This window comes from Chenopodium album, chromosome 5 (genome assembly GCF_948465745.1).
Source record: "Chenopodium album chromosome 5, dcCheAlbu1.1, whole genome shotgun sequence".
In the NCBI taxonomy this organism is placed as follows: Eukaryota; Viridiplantae; Streptophyta; class Magnoliopsida; order Caryophyllales; family Amaranthaceae; genus Chenopodium; species Chenopodium album.
Window position 1 is genome coordinate 75,833,729 of NC_137838.1, and position 10,030 is coordinate 75,843,758.

Here is a 10,030-nt window from a genome sequence, read left to right on the forward strand (position 1 = left end):
TGGAAGCCTTTGAGGCTCAAGGTTATACGGTGCTCTTTAACCCAAACAATAGACCGTTGTACACCAATATGATCGAAGGTACTCAGGAAGTCTTCACAATCGTAATACTAGGGTCAATCTTCTTGTCTTAGCACAAGATTTTGAGTATGCGGATAGTAGCTCAAGTAATGGTACTGCTGATGTGAATGATGACGCTGAGAATGTGGACAATGTTGATGATAATTCTCATAATGATGCTGATAATTCTAATAATGATGATGAGGATAATCAATCGGATGAAAATGATCAAGAAGATAATGATGATAACGAAGATGAGCAAGAACCACCTGATCATGATGATAATCAGGATTCTGATGATGGTAACAAACCTGATAACTCGGATTCTGATTCCTCGGGAGCAAGGGATGATGGTGTGCCGAATGGTTTGCCGAATGGTTATGTTCACGCAGCAAATGGGGATGATAATGACAACATTGAACCATATTTTATTCCTATTAATGGGGTTTATCAAAATGGTTACTTTTCTAATCTGAATCCCGTGGTTTCCTCTGCAAATTCGGATAGCTCAGCTTATGATTCTGCTCTTGAACAAGGAAGTCACAGTCCTGCGTCTTCTGAAACAGACCCAACCACTTCGGAATCATACCATCACCCCAATTCAACTCGGTTTATTGAGGAGACATAGCAGCCTTAAATGAGGAAAATAGGGGGGCTGCTACTGCCATTACTATACACTCAAGGGCTGCTATTCCTCTAGGGGATCCTTATGCCCCCTTTACTGCAATTCGGACTCAATCTCAAGTAGGGGGAGGGTTCAGAATGAATGTTGCGCTCGAGGACAGCCTTTTCTCAGACTCTTCAAGTTATAGTGCTTCCCTGCATCGTGCAAGTAGCTCTACTGCCGACTCCTCAAATTCAGAAAATCAGCAGCTCGTGTCTCCAACTGTCCAGCTACCTGTTTCTGCTTCTTCTCAGAGGACTGCTTCTGCCCTTAATCAGATGGACATTGATGTCCCTTCTCTGTTTGCGACTCTCTCGCTGACTGAGGATTGCGCTGCTTCAGCTTTTGCAGCAGGTTCTGCCACTGGTGCTGCAAATAATGTTGTTGCTATTCCAGTTACAGCAGCCCCTGCCATGTATTCTGCTGTAAACATCGACCTGCCCTGCACTCCAGCACTGAAGCTTCTGCCCAACAACCAGTGGATACTCCTGCTGGCCACTTCAAACATCAGTCTTCACCAAGGTCTGACTTGCACAGGCCTAGTAAACGAAGCCAGCAAACCCCCTTTATACGGTGCAGGTCTTATGATCAATTACCTTTCTTTGGATATGCAGGTTCTTCATGGTCTCAAAAACGTCGGAAAATAAAGAACTTGAACTTATATGGTAAAGGTGGCTACTCCTTTTTCCCATCTCCATCTACTCAAGCCTCTCCGCAAGAAAAATGTTACTCAGATATTTCAGTGGCAGCTGACCTGGGGTTTCATGGAGCTTCTTTAAATGGGTTCGTGAATGCTGAGTTTAATAAGGCAAATCAGCCTTGTTTTTATAGCAAAAGGAAGCGAACAGATGGTTGGGTATCTTCAACTCTTAAATACCAAAAGTTGGTTTCTTTGGATGCAACTTTTGGTATGGGAGCAAGCTTTATTGGGAATGTACGTTCTGGTACTTCTCCTTCTGGTTTCTCAGGCACCCTTGGTTTGGCGGCTGGCCCTTCACAGCCCCCCAAGGTTTTATGAAGATCACGACCTGGAATTGTCGGGGACTAAATGATCTAACCTCTCCTAAGCTTCCCTATGTTTTGTGGTTATTAAACTCTTTTGCTCCTAACTTTCTTTTTCTTTGTGAAACTAAAGTTTCCGTTTCAGTTGTGACTAGCTTACTTAGTATTTCTAGTCCTTCTTCGGTTTTTGGGGTCGATTCGGTTGGTACTAGTGGTGGTTTAGCGGTTTTTTGGTTTGGTTCGGACGAAGTTTCTTGTGTTTTTTGTTGCACTAATGTAATTCTTTGTAATATAAAACTTACTAATGGAAATAGTAAATGTGTAATGTTTGTTTATGGTGCTCCTGTAGTTGAGGATAGACCTCAAGTTTGGAATTTAATTCTGGATTTACTCTCTATAGCTCCTAATTTTTTGATTATTGAAGATATTAATCTAATAGAGCACCATCATGATAGATTGGGCGGGTCAAATGTCATTAAGGGTTGGGATTCCTTTATTGATTTCAGAATTAAGTCTAGTTTACTTGCTATCCCCTTTAAAGGTCCGGCTTTTACTTGGACGAATAATAGGGATGCTGATCAACTTATTTTACAACGGCTGGATAGGGCTTACATGACCTCTAATTGGTTTCAACAGTATCCAGATAGTCAACCAACCGATTCTCATCTCTGATCATGCTGCTATTCTCTTTGATGACTCCCCGTTTACACCAAGATCTAATAGGCCTTATCAATTGGATAATTGGTGCCTGGATTACCAGGATATACACGACATCGTCCTTTCTACTTGGCAAAGACACATCTCTGGCTCCCCAATGTTCACTCTCTCAAAGAACCTGCAACACGTCAAGTCTTTAGTTAGGATTTGGTGTCTCAACAATAAAAAGTTTTGGGGGGTTGATTGGAAATTTTTTTCGAAGGATCTTTCCAAGGAGGGTGAGTTACTTCAGTCGCTCAATGATGCCTCTATCTATATGTCCAAGATTGTTACTTCAAAGGACAATATCGAATTGCAACTACAATTTTGGAGACAACGTTGTAAGAAAAACTGGCTACTGAAAGGTGACAACCCGTCTAAACTTCTTTTCTCCAAGGTCAAGTGTTGCCAGAAGAAAAATTTGATTACCTCGTTATCTGATGACTTAGGGGTCCTACAACATGGTCAAATGGCTGTTCAGCAAATTGTTGTGCAATCTCTTATGAAGACCTTTAAAACTGATCACATCCCTCCTTATGATACAGAAATTGATACTGTTCTGCGGGAGTTAGATCTTCCTCGATTCAACTCTTCTCAACTCGCTAATTTGGAACGTCCTTTCACTGCTTCTGAAATTCGAATTTCCATGTTTTCCTTAGGGAACTGTAAGTCTCCGGGCCTAGACGGAATTACAGTCGAATTTTTCAAAACACATTGGGACGTTGTGGGACCTTCGGTGGTTTCGGGTATTCAGAGTTTCTTTCAAACGGGGTTTCTTTTGAAAGAATGGAATCACTCGCTTCTAGTTATGATTCCTAAGATTAGTAACCCAACTGAGATGGGGCATTTACGTACTATTAGCATGTGTAACACAGTGTACAAGTGTGCGTCTAAATGCTTGGTGGCCAGATTGCGCCAGTTTCTTCCTCTTCTAATCTCATACTCTCAGCAAGCCTTTGTTCAAGGCCGCGTTCGGACGGATAATATTTTACTGAGCCATGAGTTAATGGAGAAAATTAATTGTTTCAAAACTGGCACTAATTGGCTTGCTTCGATCAAAATTGATATGAGTAAAGCTTATGACAGAGTTCACTGGAGTTTTCTTCTGCAGGTCCTTAGAGCCTACGATTTCCCGGATCGTTGGTTGCAGATGATCCAACAATGCCTCGCTACGGTTACTTACAAATCGCTGATCAATGGTACTACCTCGGATACCTTTAGACCTCAATGTGATCTTCGTCAAGGTGATCCTATCTCTCCGTATCTTTTCCTTTTTTGTATGGATATCTTCTCTCGTATGTTGCAGTTGGGACAGGATTTAAAACTTTTTCAAGGAATCAAGCTGTCAAGAGCCAGCCCCTCTATCTCGCATTTGTTCTTTGCAGATGACGCTCTTATCTTCTTCCGACCATCGTCTGCTTCTTGTTCAAATATCATGCAGATCATTCATCACTTTACTAAGATTTCGGGAGAAGAGCTAAACCTGTCTAAGTCGTTGATAAAGTTTAGCCCCAATATTTGGGCCTCCTCTCAGGCAGAATTCAAAGCGATTTTCCAAATGAAGCATGTTAAGGTTTTCGACCATCACCTCGGGGCCCCGATCGATTTCGTTGGTAAGAAAAAGGACCACTTCCAATTCATCATCGACAAAATCAGTAGAAGAATGAATAGTTTGAATGCAGTTAGGCTTTCGCAATCGCAAAAGTTGATTTTCATTAACTCTATTCTTGTTGCAATGGCATCACATGTTCTCTCTTGCTATGAGTTACCGGTCTCTGTCACTGGGAAAATTGATTCCTTAATTATGCGTTTCTTCTGGGCGCATTCTGATACTAAAGGTATGCATTGGGTCAATAAGGACACCATGCATCTTCCTCGTGGCATGGGGGGGTTGGGCATTCGCTGTTTGTCATCCTTAAATAAGGCGTTGCTCATGAAACAAGTTTGGAGACTCTTTTCCAACCCACAGCTTCTAGTTTCCAAAGCCTTCAGTGCTCGTACGACCTTTCTTTCCAATAACCCGCAAACTTTGTCTACTTTTACTGGGCGTCATTGGAACGGACTTCGGGGGTTGCTCAAGGCGGACACCCTGTTAAAGCAGGGCTGCATCTGGAAAGTTGGTAATGGACGATCTACTATTGCTGGGTCGTCTAAGTGGGTTAACGGTCCTATTCCTGAGTTTAAACCCGGAATTACACCGGCTGCCGCTGCAGCTCGAACAGTCAGTTTTTTCATCCACCCTCTGTCAAAGGGGTGGGATTCTGCGAAAGTGAACGACTGGTTTCAGCCTGCGGATGCCTCAACAATCCTTGCTTCGGAGGCCCCTGATATGACTCAGGTTGATTTTCGTTATTGGGCGAATACTCCGTCGGGCACGTACTCGGTGAAAACTGGCTATGAAATGCTTCAACAACAGCTTTCTCTGCCTTCCACACTGTCTTTGTCAGAGTCCTTCTGGAAGGTTCTTTGGTCTCTCCAATTACAACCTAAATGGAAGTTGTTCCTATGGAAATTGCTGCATCGGGCGCTAGCAGTTAAGGCGGAACTCCGTCACAGAGGTGTTCTGGATCAAGATGTGTCTTGTGACCTCTGTCAGTCAGAACCAGAGGATTTACAGCACCTATTTCGAATGTGCTTTAATGCACGCTCAGTTTGGAGGGGCGGGTGCCTCGGTATCCGCTCAGAATTTAATGGAGACCTTTCTCTTTCAGATTGGATCCAAGATTATATCCGACTTTTTATTAGTCAGGATGGGCCTTCCAGTGCTCGCTTAGGTACCTTTGTCGGTACACTTTGGAGTTTGTGGTTATGCCGGAATTCAAGGATCTTTGGGGAGTCTTCAGCTTCCAGGCCCTTTGATTCACAGTTTGCGGAGGTCATGGATACTCATTTAGTCTTTGTATCCTTGGCTGACGCTGCTCCTTCCCCGAATGTTGCGGGAGGTGACACAGGAGCCTCTATTCCCCCTGGGTTTTACACAGCTCATCTCGGTCGATGTACCCATGGGGGATCAATAGTTTCTCTACAAACTGATGGCACTTGGTTCCAAGACTCTCAACAAGCTGGGATGGGTTGGTGCTTGGATAATGATGATCCGTTGGATGATCGAATCATTGGAGGAGGTAACTTCGGGGTGTGTACGTCACCTTTACATGCGGAGGCTTTGGCTTGCTGGTACGGCCTACAATGGGCTTTCGACCGACAGTATCACTCTGTCACAGTTTTTACTGACTCATATAATCTAGTCACCCTTCTTCGGGGGGATGGACGAGGCAACATGGCTTACCTTTGGCTTATCCGCAAGATTCAACAACTGGGGTCAACCTTTCAGTATTGCTGTATTCATAAGGCGGAGCGTCGGCGCGTTCATCGAGCTCATCTCATTGCCGGGGAAGCGGCGGTTAATTTTATTTTCTTTAGTATTTCTATGTAATCTGTTTGTATCCTTTGCCCAAAAAAAAAAAAAAAAAAAAAAATTGCTAAAAATTGCCTCAAATCTATTGACCGCCTTCTAATAAAATTAACGAAATTCTGGCCGTCGTTAACAAAACTTATTGTATAATAAGCATATAGTTATTTGATTAGAGTTTTGTTGTTTATAAGATATTTAATAAAATCATGATTATTAAGGGTTTGTTTAGCATAGCTGTAGTTTTTTGTTTTTTAAAATCATATGCATGTCATATAATGAATTAAAAATTAGTTAAACTTAATAAGATCATGATAATTTTGAAAATTGACAACTGAAAAGTGGGAATACCTTTTTTTTTTTTTGTTTAAGAAAAAAAAAAAAACTAAACACTGAAAATAAAAAACGATGTCAAACAAGCTCTATTATATTAGTAAAACTTATTAAGATCATGATAATTTTGAGTTTTTGACTATTATGTGTGTGAACGGACTCAACTTGCTGCATTATCGTTTTAATTAGAACATCTTATACGAAGTAATATTAATATCACCCTTAGTTTAGTTTAGGGACGATTAAAAAGAAATATATTTTACCATGATGGTTTGTTAAAATTGAAAAATTAAAAAACCAATTATAAATTAAAAACTATAATGATGTCAAACGACCCAACTTGCTACGTTATCGTTCTTATACGATTAATATTACCATTAGTTTAGTTCAGGTACGATTAAAAAAAAAAGTATTTTACCATGATGGTTTGTTAAAATTAGTGGTGTGTTCATTAGGATTCTTTAGCTTCTTATATCATTTTTCTTGTTTTTTTTTATCATTTCTTTTATGGTAATTGACTAATTTGTATTTCAATTTTCAATACTCCTATTTATGCTTTGTATTGTACTCAAACGGAGTAATTATTTATGTTCAGTTGTAAGCTCATTTGCATTAATTGAATCATTGTGATTAATAAATTATATGAGTCATCATAATACTCCGTATTATTCATTTGAGCACAATTTTAGTTGATCGGAGCTAGTAATGCCTCTTATGCCATTTGGCTGAGATTGATGAAATTCATGAAGCAAATGAACATAATTATGTGGGCTTAGAAAATTAAATGAAAGTAGGCTTGATTGTGATGGATGCAGATTATCAAATCTTATCCCAAAAATCTACTTTTGACATGTAGGAATTTAATTCAAATTAAAATAAAATCAAGTAATTGATGATGGTAAAACTTGTTTCACGTTTCCTTTAATTTTATATTTTAGTAATGTTATATATATCCCTTAGAGCTACAAATACAATAAGTATTTGATACGGAGCTTTTCTAATTTGGTACTCCGTATTTATTTAGGAATGTAGACAAAATTACGTGCAAATCAGTTTAATTAATGTTATATTTTTATTTTTATTTTCATTTTTAGTTTCTTATATGGGGCTTCTCACGGCTATCGGAAACATTTTCCTTATTTTTTTTTAAAAAATTTCAACTATATTTTGTATCATTTACTTTTTTTCCTTTTTTTTTTAAAAAAAAAAATACTTCCTTTGTTGTTTGAATGTTCCTATTTATCACAAGTTGAGGTTTGATTTTTTTAGAGTAACCTTATCAACGAGGGTAACTTTTGATTATTTTAAAAGTAACTCTACAATGAACGTACTATATTTATTGTATACAGGACTTATTTAAAAGTTTGTGTAACATTTATAATCACACCTAACTAAAATAAACAGAGCAGAAAGACAAGAACACGTACTCTAACATGTTAGCGATTTAACCTTACCACGATATAACGAGACGAAAACGAAGCATGTGAAGTGGACGCGCAATAAAGTGAGAGTGTACGAGAAAAAAGAAGTGAAACATAAAAATAGGGGTCTTTTTCAACCACTTTGATCAGTATTCAAATACACTTGCCCCATCACATATCAAAGCTACTATACAGCCCACTTGATTATCTTTTCCACCCTAAAATTTAATTAAAATTTTAAATAAAACATACCAGTAATAAATGCCACTTGTAATCCTCAGATTTGTAATGAGATACGTGATGACGTAATATGTCAAGTACCGAGTGACCTCATGCAGCCGCCTCAGCTGGAATTTTGGGTGTCCACAAATACTTCCCTTTAAAATATCTACTGCACATTATATCCACCACACGTGTCAACACTCAATATTGACCCAAAAAAAAAAAAAATCTATTTAAATGGACATAATCATATAGCATGACTTAAATTTAACCTAATCCGACTTCATTGAGACCCTGTTTGGTAATTAGCTAAAAGTTGGTTGATATAGGCTTATATATAGCGGATTATATTAACTGGTTTGACCAGCTAATAACATTAGATAATTTGATTAGCGGGTTATAATTTAAAAATAGCTAATTCTTTAAAAGTATTTGGTAAATACGGAGTAATTGTTTATTGTTAGTTGTTTCAGTATATTTAATACTCAAAAAACTAATTGTACCGTTCATTAAGCGAATCAATTTCAAAATGCTCTTATACTCCTTCTCCCTCGATTTAGTTAACAAACTTTCTTATAAATTCATATTTATTTCGTGGAAACAATTTCTTTTCATCCATAAATAGCATGGATCCACATTTTTTTTCCTTATTTATATGGCTTTCCTTTTCACCCAATTGGGCCCTAATCTTTTGCAATTGTTTTTGTTAGGGGTGAGCATGGGACGGGTACCCGTACTGTTAGTACTAACGGTTCGGGTACCCAGTAATCAAAATCACTAAAAGTGATACCTATAACCGGAACCGATAAGTTCGGATACCCGAATTTTAGGTACCCAGATTTTCGGATCGGTTATCGGGTACCCAGCAATAAGATATCCAATAATGATAATTAAACTTAATTATATAGTTATTATGATATAATTTACAACTAATTAAAAACAATACCATATGATCTTGACCAAATTATTAATAATATTACTAATCATTGATATTATAAAGTGATTATGAAGTAAAGTAAAAGTTTAGATTTATATTAATATATTTAAGTAGGGAAAAAAGCAAAAAAATGCTTATCGAATCGGATCGGGCAACTGTTAATTTTAAAATGATACCCATAATCATACCCGATAACAAATTATCAGAACGGGTACCCGAACCGTTATGGTTATCGGATCGGGCACCCTAATTTTCGGAACGGTTATGGATCGGTTTTTTGGGTTTTCGGTTTTTCGGGTAGTTTTGCTCAGCCCTAGTTTTTGTTAATTATTACTCTTTAGTTATTAATTATTATCTAATTACGATTAATTAATTATTATCTAATTACTATTATTATTTTTACTAATTATTACGTTTATTAATTATTAATGTTATTAATTATTTATTATTATTATTAATATTATTATTATTACCAAGTACTTTTTTTTATCGGAATACGAATATTATCATTAATAAATAACCATACGACAACTACAATAATAATAAAAATTTGTAAACCACATCTAGATAAAATAAAATAACTTTTACAATCAAAATCATAACTAATTTGCATATTTGGCATATCTCACACTCCACCGCTTCAAACTTGACGCGAGCAGTGATTTTCGATGTTTTGATGCGATCGTGGAGTTGATGACGAACCCTAAACCCATATGAATCCAAATCACCTTCTCAATTATTATCAAAACCATAAAAATAAAATTCTTATCTATAATGGAGAGAACAAAACAAAGAAAAACAAATCAAATAATAATAAAAAAAAGGTTGAAAATAGTCTAATTTTCGAAGAAATTAGATTATTTTCAACCTTAAATGGCCAAGAAAATCAAAACCCTAAAGAGAGACAGAGGATAGAGAAGAGGGAGGCAGAGCAAATCTCAGCAGTAAAAAACAAGGCCTTACTAGTTACTGCTAACAATTAAAAATGGTACTCCATATTTTTCTTTAACCAATATACACAATGATAACATTGCATTTTCATTTTTTTAAAAAAAACATTAATACTGAAGACCAATATTTTTTTTTTTTTTGTGAAGAAAATCTCCCAAGGAGCAACTAGCTTTCATTCATAGAAATATCATTGTGCACCAACGATACAATATTACTCGGAAATTCCGACTGCCAAACCCGAATTCCTACCTTCCATGGCAAGCTATGAGCAAGCTCATGAGCCACCTTATTTCCTTCCCTACGAATGAAACTAAAATGCACACAATCAAGTAAACTAC

At 37.3% G+C, this 10,030-nt stretch overlaps 1 protein-coding gene across 1 annotated transcript; it reads left to right on the forward strand.

The window, feature by feature from the left end:
• Positions 1 to 819: 819 nt before the first annotated feature.
• Positions 820 to 5,767, forward strand: LOC145633182 (uncharacterized). Its single transcript, XM_081685460.1, has 4 exons — positions 820 to 1,243; positions 1,336 to 1,730; positions 2,367 to 5,593; positions 5,665 to 5,767. Exons 1-4 carry the CDS (start codon positions 820 to 822, stop codon positions 5,765 to 5,767), a joined length of 4,149 nt encoding a protein of 1,382 aa, XP_081541586.1.
• The last annotated feature ends 4,263 nt before the right edge of the window (positions 5,768 to 10,030 follow it).